The 18,162-nt window shown below is 43.0% G+C and overlaps 1 protein-coding gene across 1 annotated transcript in view; it reads right to left on the bottom strand.

The window, feature by feature from the left end:
- Positions 1–18,162, bottom strand: part of IPO5 (importin 5) — a 56,128-nt gene that overhangs the window by 8,264 nt on the left and 29,702 nt on the right. The window contains exons 22-23 of the mRNA XM_061626552.1: positions 14,907–15,029; positions 3,374–3,593 (exon numbers count right to left, since the gene is read on the bottom strand). Coding sequence (XP_061482536.1) covers positions 3,374–3,593; positions 14,907–15,029 — 343 coding nt within the window. The remainder of the gene's footprint in view (positions 1–3,373; positions 3,594–14,906; positions 15,030–18,162) is intronic.

Raw genomic sequence — 18,162 nt, 5'->3', positions numbered from 1 at the left:
ATGAGTGCATGTCAATCTAATGTCCACTAATTCAATGCATTTTAAATACTGCCAAAACTAGTAAAATTATTTGTGCTATTTTAATTAGTGCATGTCCCTTAACTCGCTACATTTTCAATACTGTAAAAATCAGAAAAATTAATTTCATTTAACTTCTTTTCTGATTTCGCTCATTTTTTTCACTTTGGCCCCACAGACGTTAGGCATACAGTCCCCTTGGAGGGGTTGCAGTGAGCCAATAGAGCTCTCAGACTAAAAAAGGCTAGCCACCTGCTTTAAAGCATGCTGCAAAACAAGTGGAACCTGCAACAAAAAGTTGCAATGTGGAGTGCTCCTATTCAAGGTTCTAGTCAGACAGCTATGCCCTCTTCCAGGATACTCCAGTTCTATCCCCTGCCCCCACAACCCTGGCTTTCCATTTGTCCACTCAGCGCCCACTGAGTATGCTCAGTCTTCACTTGCCTGTTTTTGGATGTCTCCCCATAATGTTTTCCCTAAAAACCTTTTGCATTTTTGCAAGCCTTGGGTTTCTCTGAAGCCTGATGATACCGCCATTTTGGCTATCTAAGGATCCACATTTGAAAACATTCACTATTAGCATATAATAATTCCAAGTTCCATGCACTAAAAGAGCATACTAAAATCTAGGCAATGTGAATTTGAAGGACACCCCCTCCAGAAAATCTGTAGTTTATTTTCTAATTATTAATGGTTAACATGCTTAAACAAATCTTTATACCAATATGAATGTACTGTATATAGTATAAACAGAATATAAGTTATATATGCAAAGGATAAACAGCATGTAAGATAAGTTTTCTGAAATACAGCCATAACCTCTTTTTTGAGACCAAGTTTGACACTATTTCATTGTACTCAAGTAATAAATTAAAACTCACGCTGCATTTACACCAGTGGTATTTGTGGCTGAACCCTTGACAAAACAGTGGTTTTCAAGTTTCTGTCTTCAGGGAACCCTTTCCACATAGACTTGCCTAACATGTCATGGAATTTCTGCACGATGCAGAAATATGTTTTAGGATGTGTACTCGCTCATGAGAAGTGCTGGTCAGGCCTAGTATCCTGCCCTCCCCCTGCCCTGGATTCCCTACAACAGTCTGAAATCTGATCTGTCAACCCAGATTTTTTTTGGGGGGGGGGAGAGGAGGAAGAGTGAGAATCGAACCAAAGCAGCTCTACTTAATTCACATCTCTATTCAACTAGGAAATTAGTTACTTTCCACATACAATAAGGGCAAATGGCATCCTACCATCATCTTGTAACATGATTGAAGGAGCTTCACATACATTTGCTCATTAATCATGAAGGGTTCTGTACAAAATGAACTTTGAGATCCTGGCATTCTAAGACTGAAAAAGCATTTTGCTAACCAGCAGCAAGAAACAAGTGTGGTAGAACAGAAAGTGTTAAGACTCTGACAAGGCAGACCCAAGTTCAATCCCACTCAGCCATGAAGCTTAGCAGGGTGACTTTGGGTCAGTCATTCTTCCTCAGCCTAGTATACTTCACAGGATTGATGTGAGGATAGGGGAAGACCATGTGAGCATTCCCCCTAGGGTTTTGGAGGAAGAGTAGAGTAAAAATAACTAAGGGAAAAGTAGCAAAGGGTTTTTGGCTCTTGCCAGTTGGATGACAGGTTTGGGTTGCATGGAAAGATATGGTCTAATGGGAGAGAAAAATTCAGTAACAACTACAGCCAAGGTTCTGTCATGGCTGTCCTGCATACATACAGTGTCCTATGATGAGTTTGTGGTGTGCAATGGGGGCAGAATTAAGAACAGTAGCGAGAGCCTCATTCAATTTTTGGAAGAAAATATGACAAACTTTGCAATGATGGGGGTGTGCCAATACCACATTGTGATTATTATTATTATTATTGAATTTATTAGTCGCCCATCTGGCTGGTTCACCAGCCACTCTGGGCGACGAGATGATGAGAGCTAACAGCCTGCCCTTGCCTTGTGAGTACCTCTGTCCTTTATGGGTACAGTGTGTTGGAGTGCGTTGCCATCAGTACGCTGATGACACGCAGCTCTATTTCTCCTTTTCATCCTCTGCAGGTGAGGCTGTCAATGTGCTGAACCATTGCCTGGCTGCGATAATGGATTGGATGGGAACTAACAAACTGAGGCTCAATCCTGACAAGACTGAGGTGCTGCTGGTGGGTGGTTTCTCTGACCAGATAGTGGATATATACCCTGTCCTGGACGGGGTTACACTCCCCCTAAAGGAACAGGTTCGTAGTCTGGGAGTTGTTTTAGATCCTTCCCTGTCACTTGAGGCTCAAGTAGCCTCGGTGGCACGGAATGCGTTCTACCAACTTCGGTTGGTGGCCCAGTTACGTCCCTATCTGACCAGGGAGGATCTAACATCAGTAGTACATGCTCTGGTAACCTCGTGATTGGATTACTGCAATGCGCTCTACGTAGGGCTACCTTTGAAGACAGTTCGGAAGCTGCAGCTCGTGCAAAATGCGGCGGCCAGATTGATAACGAAGACCAATCGATCTGAACACATAACACCTGTTCTGGCTCGCTTGCACTGGCTGCCAATATGCTTCCGGGCCAGATTCAAAGTGTTGGTTTTGACTTATAAAGCCTTACACGGCGTGGGTCCACAATAACTGCTGGAATGCCTCTCCCGATATGAACCTGCCCGTACACTACATTCTACATCGAAGGCCCTCCTCCGAGTCCCGACTGAGAGAGAGGCTCGGAGGGTGATAACAAGAACTAGGGCCTTCTCGGTAGTGGCCCCTGAACTGTGGAATAGTCTTCCCGATGAGGTGCGCTTGGCGCCGACTTTGCTATCTTTTCGGCGCCAAGTTAAAACCTTCCTCTTTTCTAAGGCATTTTAATTTAATTTTAATTCTAATCTAGTTTAAAATCTGCTATAACTGATTTTAGATTTTTCATTTTCTTACATGTGTTCTTGTTGTATTATTATGGGTTTTTATTGTATGTATTTGCATTTTTGTATTTTTGCTGTACAACGCCCAGAGAGCTATGCTAGTCAGGCGGTATAAAAATCTAACAAATAAATAAAATAAATAAATAAATACAGAAACATGGCTTCTACTCTTGGCAAGCTGTCTTCTAATCAACATGCTTAGTATGTTGAAGAATGAAGATCATGTGCTAATAAGAGATGTGATTAGAATTTAGAATGTTCAAGATTCACTTTACAAGTTCAATTTTCTCCCACATTCAGTAGCACTCATCACTGAACTGGTGCACAGGAGTTCCTCAAGCATGCTTATTACTAGAAATAGCTACTCAGGCAAACTGAAATGTCCCATTAGCCAAATTAAGCTATATCTGGATCTCATGTAGATATTTTGAGCATACATACCTGTGCAGAAAGGCCGATAATTGTCCCCACCAAATTGTGCCATAACTCCAATACCATAAGCAGCAGCTTGTCTAACTTCTGGGCTGTTGTCACATACTGACTGTAGCATTGGTCTCAAGAAGTATTCTGCATATTTGAATGAGGTTGGGCTGCAGTGTTCTATGACATCATCAAAAATGCATAAACCCCACTGCCTGTCTGGCCATGGCCTATGCGGACACTGTAAAGAAAAAATTCAAACACACTCAGCCTTTCCTCCACCAATTTGAAGGCTGTCCCAGTCATCTCACTTCATTACACCAAGAGCAGGGAACACGAGTAAAACATTGGAACTGTGCCTACAATGTGGCAGTGAGGGCAGCGAAGTAGGCCCACTTCTCTGACACCATCACATCCTGAAGTAGCCGTCCAGTGGAGCTTTCCCATATTATCAGGGGTCTGTTGACATCAACTCCAGTAAATGGAGTTTTAGACTCTTAGGAGGCCCACTGCTTGTTTGCAAAGCACTTTGAGGGTAAAGTTGCTCGCCTCCATAGCAATCTTGATGCCCCATCCACATCTAGGGTGGGCCCCAGTGAGGTATCCCGTGTAACGTCTGCTGCAACTTCTTGGGATTGGTTCAGTTGATGAGGCCTGATGACATGGACAAGGTGCTTGCAACCATGCGGCCAGCAACATGTCTTCTCAACCCTTGCCATTCTTGGCTTATTAAAGCTTTCCAAGAGGGTTTGACTGAGTGGATCTAGGGTGTGGTCAACACGTTGTTGCGGGAGGGAGTGGTTCCTTACCAGGAGGTCTGTTCCACACAACACAGGAAGTGGACCTTTAGTGTAGTGGCACCTACCGTTTGGAATTTCCTCCCCCCTTAAATATTAGAGACTTGATCTCTGTTATCTTTTCGACGCCTACTGAAGACCTCCTTCTTTTAACAAGCCTTTTAAGTAGAGACCTTATCCCAAGTCTGCGTCTGTGTTGGAACTGCTTTTTAAGATGTTTTTAAAGCTTTTTTAAAAAAAGATGTTTTTATAGATGTTTTGTTTTAATATCTGTTTTTATGATATTTGAATGTTTTCGTTTGCTGCCCTGTGCTCCCACTGGGAGGAAGGGTGGGATATACATTTAATATATAATAATAATGATGGTGATAAAATAATAATAATAATGTTGCTTAAGTGCCATTTCCTGCCTTCTAGCATTCTTTAGAATCCTAGAATGCCATATCTAGAATGTCATATAATATTGACATTGCTTTGAAGTGTTCAAAAGGCTTCATACACATATTTTGAAGCCTAGGCTTACAGGGCTTATCATCCTGTTGTGGTTTATGAGAAATGTGACAATTGGTTCTTGAGAAGATCTGAAAAACTATGTTACAATAAATACGTCAAAACTATTTACAAAATAAAAACCTGCCTTTGATCCACACTCTTTGCACTTTACTATTTTTATCCAGCTCCTACCCTCTTGCAGAATATACAGTGCCTTGCAAAAGTAATCAGATCCCTGACCAATGCTCTCATATTACTGAATTACAAATGGTACACTGGAACTTTGTTCTGTATATTTTATTTTAAAATACTGAAACTCAAAATTAATTATTGTGAGGTGACATTGGTTTTATGTTGGGAAATGTTTGTAAGAAACATCAAAACATATTGCTTGCATAAGTATTCAACCCCCACAGATTAATATTTGGTAGAGCCACCTTTCACTGTAATAACAGCTTTAAGTCTTTTATAATAATAATAATAATAAAATTTTATTTCTGAGTCGCCTATCTGGCCGAGTTAACGGCCACTCTAGGCGACGTACATAAAAAGAATAAAAACACAACATTTAAAACCAAAACCTCAGTCAATAGATAATAACAGATAGCATTAGTCCACCCCAGCAATCCTATAGGCCTGCCTGAATAGCCAGGTCTTTAAGGCTTGGCAGAAGCCTACCAGGAAGGGGGCATGGCGAAGATCATACGGTAGGGAGTTCCAGAGGGTGGGGGCCACAATTGAAAATGCCCTCTCTCTGGTCTGCACCAGCCTAGCTGTTTTAACTGGTGGGACCAAGAGAAGGTCTTGCGTGGCTGATCTCATCAGGCGGCATATTTGATGATGTTGGAGGTGCTCCTTCAGATAAACTGGTCCGAAACCGTATAGGGCTTTAAAGGTTAACACCAACACCTTGAATTGGGCCCGGTAAACAACTGGTAGCCAGTGTAGTTCTTCTAACACTGGAGTGATATGATCACGGCGACGGCTGTTCTTAATCAAACGTGCCGCCGCATTCTGTACCAGCTGTAATTTCTGGACCGTCTTCAAGGGTAGCCCAACGTAGAGCGCATTACAGTAGTCTAAGCGAGAGGAGACCAGGGCATGTACCACCCGTGGGAGCAGATGGACAGGAAGGTAGGGTCGCAGCCTCTGTATTAGATGTAATTGATACCAAGCTGCCTGGCTCACTGCCAATACCTGAGCCTCCATGGACAGCTGGGAGTCAAGAATGACCCCGAGGCTGCGGACCTGGTCCTTCAGGGGCAGTCTTACCCCATTAAACACCAGGTCTATATCTCCTAACCTTCTCTTGTCTCCCACAAGCAGCACCTCGGTCTTGTCGGGGTTCAGCTTCAGCCTATTTTCTCCCATCCATTCACTTACGGACTTCAGGCACTTGGAAATGGTATCCACAGCCAACTCTGGTGAGGACTTAAACGAGAGATAGAGCTGAGTGTCATATCCGCATATTGGTGACACTGCAACCCAAATCTCCTGATGATGGCCCCCAGCGGCTTTACATAGATGTTAAATAGCATGGGGGAGAGGATAGAACCCTGTGGCACTCCACAATTGAGAGGCCAAGGGTCTGAAACCTCGTCCCCCAATGCTACCCGTTGACGCCTGTCTAGGGAGCTTTGCAGATAGTGTTGAAGGGATTTTGGCCCATTCTTTGCAGATTCGCTCCAGGTTGTTCAAGTTGGTTGGATGTCATTTGTGGACTGCAATTTTCAAAGAGCACCACAGATTCTCAATTGGATTGAGATCAGGACTTTGACCAGGCCACTGTAGGACATTCACCTTTTTGTTCTTGAGCCACTCCAGTGTTGCTCTGGCCTTACCTACACATTGTTATCCTCCGCCTGTTCTGCCGTTGAGGACTTTCTTGGATTGTTCTTTGTTTGGTTCCTCTCCCCTGCCCTTACCGCCATGGGTGACCCTGCTGGGAGTACATGACTCCCGACGGCATCACTCATAGGGTTCACTGGAACACGCAAACCCACTCACCACTACAAGGTGACGATCCAGCGAGGGGGATGTGTACGTTACAATGGCTGTGAAGGTGGATGAAGGCTGCAGTAGATAAAAGACTTCCAACCGTTGTGGTATCTATGCCACTGGATCAAAGCCTTTTTCTGTCAAGATTGTGTGTTGATCGTCGTGCGCCGATCTCTTCACATAAAACAAATTCACGCACAGGCGTCTTCCAACCAAACCAAACCAAACCAGAAGTCCCATGGCAATCGTCAAATGGCAGGACTGTGAAATCTGGAAGCCCTAGTCATGGACCGGCACATGGGCGGTGGATACAGACTCAGTCGTTCTTGCTCAAGGACCGAGGCAGTTGAGTAGTTCGGCAGCTATATCCATGACTGAGGAGTCCTATTCAAGATCCACTCTGCTCACCCCGTATGGGGAGGGGGCTAGAAAAGGTGCCCTACACATAGTCTGCCTCATCTCTCTCCCTGACTGGATCACCACATCCAGTGGGGTCACCACTTAGCGGTCACAAAAGACAATTCAATTTTGGAACATGGAATATACGGACATTGCTGGACAATACAGATAGTGAACGTCCTGAACGCAGGACTGCCATCATTGTGAGGGAGTTGAGACTTTTTAATATTGACATAGCAGCACTCCAAGAAACTTGAACAGCAGGAGGAGGACAACTGAAGGAAGAAAAAGGAGGTTATACCTTCTTCTGGAAAAGACTGCCTGAACAAGAATGACGAATACATGAAGTAGGCTTTGCTATTAAAAATAATATTGTGGAGCTCTTGTCAGAAGTTACTATTGGCATTAATGAACGACTCAACTCTCCGGTTAAAACTTGCCAAAAACCTGCAGGCAACTATTATAAGTGCTTATGCACCAACATTAGATGTTGATGAAGACATCAAGAAAAATTATTATAACCAGCTGGACACCATCTTATCAGAGATAACTAAGGAGGATAAAATTATCCTCTTGGGTGATTTCAATGCAAGAGTTGGGCGTGATTCCGATTTATGGCCAGAAACCATTGGGAAAGAAGGAGTTGGCAATAGCAACCTGAATGGCATTCTACTTCTGACTAAATGTGCAGAGCATAATCTAGTTATTACAAACACACTCTTTCCTCAGAAAAGTAAATTTAAAACATCATGGAAGCACCCTTGGTCAAAACACTATCTCCTGGATTACGTAATTGTCCGTGCCAGAGATCGTCGTGATGTACTCCTCACTAGGGCCATGACGAGTGCCGATGACTGCTGGACAGATCACCCATTATTTCAATCCACTATGGTCGTTAATATTGTTCCTCAACGTAGGCTCCAAGGAAGAAAACCAAGGCATAAAATGAACATCCATGCCCTTCAAGATCCTATTAAGCAAGCCTGCTTTCAAACTACTCTCAAAAAACATCTACCTACGGAACTCCCTGAAAATGTCGAGGAACACTGGATTAAACTGAAGACATCCATTATTGCAGCATGTGAACAAACTCTTGGATACCAAACTAAGAAACATCAGGATTGGTTTGATCAGAATGATAGTGAGAATTAACATATTGACAAGAAAAGGAAAGCCTTTGAGATATGGCAGGAAGACTGTGCTAAGAAAAAAATCTGCATCAGTGCAAAGGCAGAGGTCCAAAGAAAAACTAGAGAACTTAGGAACGCCTGGTGGATAAAGAAAGCTCAAGAAATCTAGCACTTTGCAGATGCTCATGATGTGCAGGGCTTTTTTAATGCCACAAAGGCCATCTATGGACCAACAAATTATGGTACAAATCCCTTACGTTCAGTGGATGGTAGCAAACTTCTTAAGGATAAAGAGTCTATTGCACTACGCTGAAAAGAGCATTACCACAACCTCCTTAGTCATAACTCTATCGTGGCTGATGACGTCTTCTCGCAAATTCCACAACAGAGACGACCTTGCAGTATCTCCTAATTTGGATGACATCAGTAAAGCCATCAATCAAATGAAGAACAAAGCTAGTGGACCTGACAGGATTCCTGCTGAAGACTTTAAAGAAGGTGGGCCTGAATTTACACAGCTTCATAAGCTCATTGAAATAATCTGGATGAGGGAGGAGATCCTGGAAGATTTTAGGGACGTCATAATTATTACCCTTTTAAAGAAGGATGATAGAACAGATTGCAGGAACTATTGAGGTATCTTTCTTCTTGTTACCGCAGGTAAAATTATTGCAAGGAACCTCGCAAATTGCCTCCTGCCAATCTCAGAGGATGTCCTCCCTGAATCTCAAAATGGTTTCTGCCCTTCCAGGGGGACAGAGGACATGATCTTCACTGCACAACATCTTCAAGAAAAATGCTGGGAGCAGATTCAACCTTTATATATGGCGTTTATTGATCTGACTAAGGCCTTTGACACTGTGAATCGAACTGCTCTCTGGACCACCAGAAAACTGGATGCCCTGATAAATTTGTGAATATCTTGTGACTCCTTCATGACAACATGACAGCAACAATTTTGGACAACAATGGCTTTCAGAGCAATCCATTCAGAGTCAAATCAGGCATGAAACAGGGATCTGTCTTTGCTCCTACCTTATTTGCTATGCTCATTGCTATGATTCTACACCTTATTGAGGGAAAACTTCCAACTGGTGTGGAAATCACATAGCGAACAGATGGAAAGCCTTTTAATCTCAGTAGGCTGAAAGCAAAAAGTAAGGTAATATCAACCTCTGTCGTAGAACTTCAATATGCCGACAATAATGTAGTCTCTGCACATTCAGAGAAAGATCTTCAAACTATGCTAAATGTCTTCGCAGAAGCATATGGAAAGCTTGGGCTCTCACTTAATATTAAAAAAACCAAAGTGCTTCATCAACAGGTGCGAACTAGTCCCTCTGTAGCACCATCAATCCAGCTTAATGGTGTGAAGTTGGAGAACATTGATCACTTCACCTATCTCGGCAGCCATCTCTCTGTAAAAGCTGACATCGATGCAGAAATTCAACATTGTCTGAGCTCTGGGAGTGCCGCATTCTCTTAAGCGTAGAGTGTTCGAGGATTGGGATATTCGCAAGGAGACCAAAATGCTTATTTACAAAGCATTGTAGTACCGACCTTACTGTATGCCTGTGAAACATGGACCATTTATAAACACTACTCCCAACTTCTTGAAAGATTCCACCAACGCTGCCTCTGGAATATTTTGCAAATTACTTGGAAGACAGACGGACTAATGTTAGCGTTTTGGAAGAAGAAAAGACTACCGGTGTTGAAACAATGATCCTTCAACATCAACATCAACTAAATGGACCTTTAGTGTGGCGGCACCTACCCTGTGGAATTCCCTCCCCTTAAATATTAGGCAGGCGCCATCTCTGCTATCTTTTTGGCGCCTTTTGAAGACTTTCCTCTTTCAACAAGCCTTTTGAGACCTATCCCAGTCTGCATCTGTTTTAGAATTGCTTTTATGATATAAATTTTTAATAATGTTTTTAACCCTTTTTTTAAATGATGTTTTTAAAGCTTTTTTTTAAAAAAATGTTTTTGACATTGTTTTGTTTTAATGTATTTTAAGGTCTTTTTATGATGTTTTAAAGTGTTTTTAGCGTTTCTGTTTGCCGCCCTGGGCTCCTGCTGGGAGGAAGGGCGGGATATAAATCAAATAATAAATAAAATAAAGAAACTTCACTGGACCAGCCATGTTGTTCGAATGCCTAATCACTGTCTTTCAATGCAGCTACTTTACTCCCAACTCAAGGATGGAAAACGGAACATTGATGGGCAGCAAAAGAGGTTTAAAGATGTTCTTAAAGCGAATCTAAAAAAATGTAACATGAACATCAACAACTGGGAAGTCTTGGCCCATGAACGTCCCAAATGGAGGTCAGCTATTATCAAAGATGCTGTGGACTTTGAAGAAGCACGAATACAGGGCGAACGGGACAAACGAGCTAAGTGGAAGGCACATCAAGCAAATCCTCATCATGACCATCTTCCATCTGGAAACCTATGTCCTCACTGCGGGAGGCTGTGTGAATCCAGAATTGCCCTCCACAGTCACTTACGGACCCACCATTAAAGACCTTATCTTGGAAGACAATCTTACTCGGCCACGAGTGATTGCCAATGAATGAATGCTCTGGCCTTGTGCTTAGGATCAATGACCTGCTGATTTGAGATTTAAGCTTGTTTTTTTATATTTTGTGGTGTTATTTATTGATACTGTTGAGGTTTTTTATTATTATTATGTTCTGAATTGTTATTATATTGTTTTATTTTTCCTATAGAAGCCACTCTGAAGTCATCTGGTGATGAAAAGTGGCATACAAATATACTAAATAAATAAATAAAAGTGAATTTCCTCCCACACTTGTTTTTGAGTGGATTGAAACAGCTTCTCTTGCAGTATTTCCCTGTATTTTGCTCCATCCATTCTTCCTTCAATTTTTGACAAGATGCCCAGTCCCTGCTGATGAGAAGCATCCCCAGAGCATGATGCAGCCACCACCAAACTTTACTGTAGGGATGGTGGTGTCTTGAGGCATGGGCAGTGTTAGGTTTGTGCCACACATAGCACTTTTGAGATTTGGCAAAAAAGTTCTATCTTGGTCTCTCATCTGACCACAAAAACTTTTTGCAGCTGGGGCACTCTCATGCTTTCTGGCAAACTCCAGACGTGCTTTCAGATGGTGCTTTTTGAGTCACAGCTTCTTTCTTGCCACCTTCCCATACAGGCCAGTGTTATGCAGAGCTCTTGATATGGTTGACTGTTGCACCATTACTCCACTCCCAGTCACCGAAAGAAGTGGAATAATCACTCCTTCATAGTGATTGTTGGCCTCTCTGTGGCTTCTCTCACAAGTCTCCTTCTTGTTCGAGCGCTGAGTTTTGAGGGACAGCCTTTTCTTGGCACTGCCTGGATGGTGTGATGCAGCTTCCACTTCCTGATTATTGATCCAACTGCGGTCAATGGAATATCCAAACACTTGGATATTATTTTGTACCCTTTTCTATGCATTGTACCCTAATCCATGCATTTGTATTACATTAGCTCTCACTTCTGTAGAATGCTCTTTGGTCTTCATTTTCCTTCTGATCCACAGCCTGACCAATGATCCTTCCACAGTGGGGTCTTTATCCTGACATGTTTCACAGGTGGAGGCCAATGGTAAAGTAACGGTGTCCTCAATAGGGCAATTTCTTTCATCTGTGTAAACTGGGAGCTTCTATAGCACAGGGTTGAATACTTATGCAAGCAACATGTTTCAGTTTTTTATGTTTCTTGCAAGCATTTCCCAACATAAAACCAATGTCACCTTACAATAATTGATTTTGAGTTTCAGTGTTTCAAAATAAAATATCATACAGAACAAAATTACAATGTACCATTTGTAATTCAGTAATATGACAGCATTGGTCAGGGGTCTGATTACTTTTGCAAGGCACTGTATGTGTCTGTGCAAATGCATATTCCTCTCAAGCCTACCAGCACTAAAGTTACTGTCAAAGCAAGAGCTGCACAAAATGATAGTCAACCAGGTATTAGAGCAATTTCTTATATTATTATTATTATTATTTATTTATTATTTATTAAATTTATATACCGCCCGACTAGCAATAGCTCTCTGGGCGGTGAACATAAAATAGTATAAAAATACAATGAATAACAAAATAATATTAAAATACAATCAACAATACAATAAACATTATTAAAATTAGATCAATGTAACTTAAAATGCTTCAGAGAATAGGAAGGTTTTGACCTGGCGCCGGAAGGAAAGCAGAGTCGGCGCCAGGCGTACTTCCTCAGGGAGACTGTTCCATAGTTCGGGGGCCACCACTGAGAAGGCCCTAGATCTTGTCATCACCCTCCAGGCCTCCCTGTGAGTTGGAACCCGGAGGAGGGCCTTCGTAGCAGAACGTAGTGCACGGGCTGGTTCATATCGGAAGAGGCGTTCCGCAAGGTATCGTGGTCCCGCATCGTATAAGGCTTTATAGGTTAATACCAACACTTTGAATCTAGCCCGGAAACATATTGGCAACCAGTGCAAGCTGGCCAGAACAGGTGTTATATGCTCGGACCGCTTGGTCCTTGTCAGCAATCTGGCCGCCGCATTTTGCACTAGTTGTAGCTTCCGAACTGTCTTCAAAGGTAGCCCTACGTAAAGCGCATTACAGTAATCCAAACGTGAGGTTACCAGAGCATGTACCACTGATGTAAGGTCCTCTTTACTCAAATAGGGACGTAGCTGGGCTACCAACCGAAGTTGGTAAAACGCATTCCTAACCACCGAGGCTACTTGAGCCTCAAGTGAGAGGGAAGAGTCTAAAAAGACTCCCAGACTACGAGCCCGGTCCTTTAGGGGGAGTGTAACCCCGTCGAGGACAGGGTATATATCCACCATCCGATCAGAGAACCCGTCCACCAACAGCATCTGTCTTGTCTGGATTGAGCTTCAGTTTGTTAACTCTCATCCAGTCCATTGTCGAGGCCAGGCAACGGTTCAGCAAATCGACAGCCTCACCTGAAGATGAAAAGGAGAAGTAGAGCTGCGTGTCATCAGCATACTGATGACAACGCACTCCAAAACTCCTGATGACCTCTCCCAACGGCTTCATGTAGATATTAAAAAGCAGGGGGGACAAAACTGACCCCTGCGGGACCCCATATTGGAGAGCCCGCGGTGTCGAGCAATGTTCCCCAAGCACTACCTTCTGGAGACGACCCGCCAAGTAGGAGCGGAACCACTGCCAAGCAGTACCTCCAACTCCCAACTCCGCGAGCCTCTCCAGAAGGATACCATGGTCGATGGTATCAAAAGCCGCTGAGAGATCAAGGAGAATCAACAGAGTTACACTCCCTCTGTCTCTTTCCCGACATAGGTCATCGTACAGGGCGACCAAGGCTGTCTCAGTGCCAAAACCGGGCCTAAAACCCAATTGAAATGGATCTAGATAATCAGTTTCATCCAATAGCGCCTGGAGCTGGCCAGCAACCACCCGTTCCAAGACCTTGCCCAGGAATGGAACATTCGCCACTGGCCTGTAGCTGTTAAAATTGTCTGGGTCCAAGGAAGGCTTTTTCAGGAGTGGTCTCACCACTGCCTCTTTCAGACAGCCCGGGACCACTCCCTCTCGTAAAGAGGCATTTATCACTTCCTTGGCCCAGCTACCTGTTCCATTCCTGCTAGTTTTTATCAGCCAGGAGGGGCAAGGATCCAGTACCGAAGTGGTTGCACGTACCTGTCCAAGCACCTTGTCCACGTCCTCGAGTTGAACCAACTGAAGCTCATCCAACAAAACAGGACAAGACTGTGCTCCGGACACCTCACTAGGATCTACTGCTATAACTTGAGAGTCTAGGTCCCGGCGGATACATGAGATCTTATTCTGGAAGTGATCGGCAAACTGATTACAGCGGGCCTCCGATGATTCCACCCTGTCCGGAGGATTTGAATGGAGAAGCCCCCGGACAACTCGAAAGAGCTCCGCTGGGCGGCAAAGAGATGATTTAATAGTGGCAGCAAAATGATGTTTTTTAGCTGCCTTCACTGCTCCTACATAGAGCTTAGTCGAAGCACTAACCAGCGCATAATTGTATCCGTCGGGAGTTCGTCTCCATTTCCGCTCAAGCCTCCTCCTATCTTGCTTCATCGCTCTCAGCTCCGGAGTATACCATGGAGCTGTATGAGCTCTACACAGGAGAGGGCGTGCAGGAGCGATCGTGTTTACAGCCCGGGTCATCTCCGTATTCCACAGAGCGACCAGGGCTTCAGCAGGAGCACCAGTCCTATCAGCTGGAAAATCCCCCAGAGCCCTTTGAAAACCTTCAGGATCCATTAGTCTCCGGGGGCGGACCATTTTAATAAGTCCCCCACCCTTCCAGAGGGAAGAGGTTACTGAAAGTCTAAACTTCAGCAAGCAGTGGTCTGTCCATGACAAAGGGAGTGTTGTAAAACTCCCCACATCCAGATCACTTTCCCCATGCTCAGTAGCAAAAACAAGGTCTAGAGTGTGCCCCGATACATGTGTTGGACCACTAACATATTGAGACAGCCCCATGGCTGTCATGGAAGCCATGAAGTCCTGAGCCGCGCCAGACAAAGTGGTCTCGGCATGAATGTTGAAATCCCCCAGTACTATTAGTCTGGGGGACCTCAACAATATAAATTTTGTACCCAAGAATCATTGTCCAAGGAGGCTTCCCTGCTCCATCCTCCCAGTGTTAACAACATTAATATGAAGATTCTCTGTGCCTTTCCAAATCAGTCTATAGAAATTGAGGATACTTACAATTAAGTTGACAATTTGTGGCAGCAGCTGTTCAAACCATGGTAACACCTTTGCCTTGTAGCTGCTGAATATTGAGTGCAAAATATCTGATACTTTAGTCAGAATGTAGACATCGCTGTCATGCTGATAAAAGAAAAATGTGCAGTGGGATCAGTTTAAATCATGTTGGTGATGCTGAGTGATGGATCTTAAAATCCCTGTAATTTCAGGGTGACATCCAATGTATACTCACTTGTGGATGGACTTCTGGTTTCTCTTCTCTCCCTGCAGCCCCATGTGCCCTCCAAATCTGCTTGAAGGTCTATCTACCCAACAGAGCAGATTATGAGGGTGTGCTGAGGATTGTAGGGGGAGGAGAGGAAGAAGCCCTGTTGCATAACCATCTAGATGCCTGCTTGTGCTATGTTGGCTCTCACCCTCAGGCTAGAACTTACATATTTTCCTACCAATGAGATCTTGCTAGCAAGATTACAGGGAGGAGACAATGATCTAGGCTTAAAGGTTTAAGGTTTATGAGTCAGAGCTCCTTTTTTCTTCTTCACTACCCTCAGCAGAACCTGCTTCTCACAATCTAGCAACATCTGTTAAAGCCTTCTTACCCAGCTCAAACTACTTCTCCCTCCAGTCAGCCTGCTTTTTCCTTACTGAAGTTCAGCTTGGGATATTTGATCTCCTTGCTTCCACAAGGCATCTCTCAGCTCCTACAAATGCTGAAACTGTTTCGGGGTAAGCTTTACCATGAAGAAGCATGATTATCTGAATCATCTTGCCATATATGAGGTGCAGATGTCTGATAAAATGTGTAGTAAAATGGCCATCTGTATCCTCCCCCTCTCTCCAGACACACTGAAATAACTGCCATTTTTGCAATAATCTCACTGGCTCTTTTCAAACGAAGAGTGTGGCTGGGAGTAGAAGGAAGAGAGCAAATGTATTGTGACTAATAGTTTTTGTTAACTATCATGCATACTGTTGAACTGGCCAGGAGCTGAAATTCAGTCACTGCTGATATAGTGATACTAATACTTTACAAGTGACTGCTTTGGTATTGATCTCCATTGCTAATGAGACCAATTAAGCTTTCCATGAGCAAATACAGGTCTCTGCATCAGTTTGAGAATTAAAGCTACAGCTAAGCACTAGTCTTGCAGAAGGCGTGCCCAAAATGTGACACAGTACTCTTCATTGAAACTAGTTCGATGCCTATCCCTTGAACCTTCCAGGCCTCAGAGAACACTGACTAGTATAAAGTAAGGCTGATGATACTTGTCCTGACCGTTTGTTTGTGACTCCAATTCTAGTTATTTCAGAATAGACACTCCATCACCCATCAGAAGTAATGAAACTGGACAACTGGATTTCCCTTGCTCCTACCAGTTGTTTTATATTTGAAACAAATGAAAAGATCATTAAGAAAAAAAGAAACAGCCAAGTGGATGCTCAGTTGGGAGCTGTTTCTCTCAGATACCACAAGATGAATTATACTGCTCGCAGGCCAATAAGAGATGCTATATAAGAATTTTACATTTTTAGCAGTTTTATTTTATGTTTTTCACATTTCTTAAACTTATTATTTTGCAATTACACGTTGGTGGGCTAAAAAATTTAAATACACAAAGATTGATTGATACTGCCTCTAACACCACCACACCTCTTATTAAATTTGTTTGGAAGAATTCATCTGGAAAACACTGTTAAACAATAATTCCTGTACAAAAATGCAGCTTCCCCTCCCATTGTTACATAACCCCATTCCCAATTAAAAAAAACTCTTAATTTAAAAAAAACCTCTTCAGATATCTGTAGAACCACTGATTGAGACAGAGCAGCACAAGCTGACATCTCACTCAAAAGCAGTGCCATTACTATTTCCTTTCACAACAACTCCCTGGGCCACAGGAAACAAAGACCCAGCAAGTGCTTTTTGGAAGGGAATGATGTTAACTTGAGAAAACCAAGAGAAACATTACAAAGAGGCAGCCTGCAGATATTGTACCCAGACTCCACTCTCCATACGACCCTCTAATCCATCTCCTGGACAATCAGTTCTAGCGTAAGAAATTGCCAGAAATGTCTGTGTTGCATAGCTCTTCACAGGAAGCTGCTGTCCCACCCTTTTAGAGAGGACTTTAACTTACACTTCCATAACACATGCCCACTTTGACAAAATGTCAAAGTTTCTGCCATATTTACCCTGCAACAGGTAAATCGTGCAGTATCTGTCCTAAAAAACCTGCTCTCCTAAGATCTGGTTGGGTGCTACCTTCTCCCTTGCAGATTAGGACAGAATGAAAAGACAAGATCTTGAGAATGATGAAAATCATTTTGGTCTTTTAAGTCTAGGACTGGTAACAGGACAATTTTATTCTTATGAATTATGCACATTTTATCTACAAAGTACCCAACCCTCATAGCCATTATAACAGCAATGAGAAGGGCTACCTTGTTACATAGGAATACATTGCATAGTATTACTGAACAAGGTGGCTCAAAGGGTAACTTTAAATATTAAATTCAGAAAGAAAACTGTGAACCGTAAGAGGGAATGGAGAATATTTGCTTTAAAAAACAAGGCACCTGTGAGTAGATTGGCTGCCACAGAGAATGCCCTTTCCCAGGCCACCCCCCTGAACTTCTGAGGGTGACAGAACTATCAAAAGGACACCCTCTGCTGATCTCAACACCCAATAGGGTCTGTAGGGGCACCTTTCACTAAGCTACAAAATGTCTTCATTTTGTATCACATATCCTATTGGTTGATTTTTTATGAAACACAGCTAAGACTATTTGCTAGAATTGCCTAGACACTGATATGCACTTCAATCACACACTATGATCAATTGCAGCACGTAAGGACTGGGATGGTGTACTAGTTCTTTTTCTAGAAGTTGTCAAAATGCCTTCAGTGTAAGAGGTGGCTTCATTTTGTAGCTTGTATAGAAACCAGGATCTGTAAAGCCAGTGAGGTACGAAGATTACCTATGGTTCTTCTACCTATGAATTATTTGGGGAAAGTGTACCAAGACCTGATTATTTAATTTTTATCTTGCCCTTCAACTTGGAGGTTACTTGAGCAGTACAAAACAATCCATAAAACATATCCATACAAAAGAATGAAATATATGTAGAAGAATCAAGAAAATTAAAATAACAAAAAACCAACCCTGAAACCTAACATACACTTCTCCATATATTTCAAGCACATGACTTCCCCCTGCCCAAAAAAATCCTGGGATCTGTAGTTTGGTAAATTTGC

The sequence above is a fragment of the Rhineura floridana genome, chromosome 5, assembly GCF_030035675.1.
Source record: "Rhineura floridana isolate rRhiFlo1 chromosome 5, rRhiFlo1.hap2, whole genome shotgun sequence".
In the NCBI taxonomy this organism is placed as follows: domain Eukaryota; kingdom Metazoa; phylum Chordata; class Lepidosauria; order Squamata; family Rhineuridae; genus Rhineura; species Rhineura floridana.
This window is presented reverse-complemented; position numbering and strand designations above follow the sequence as displayed.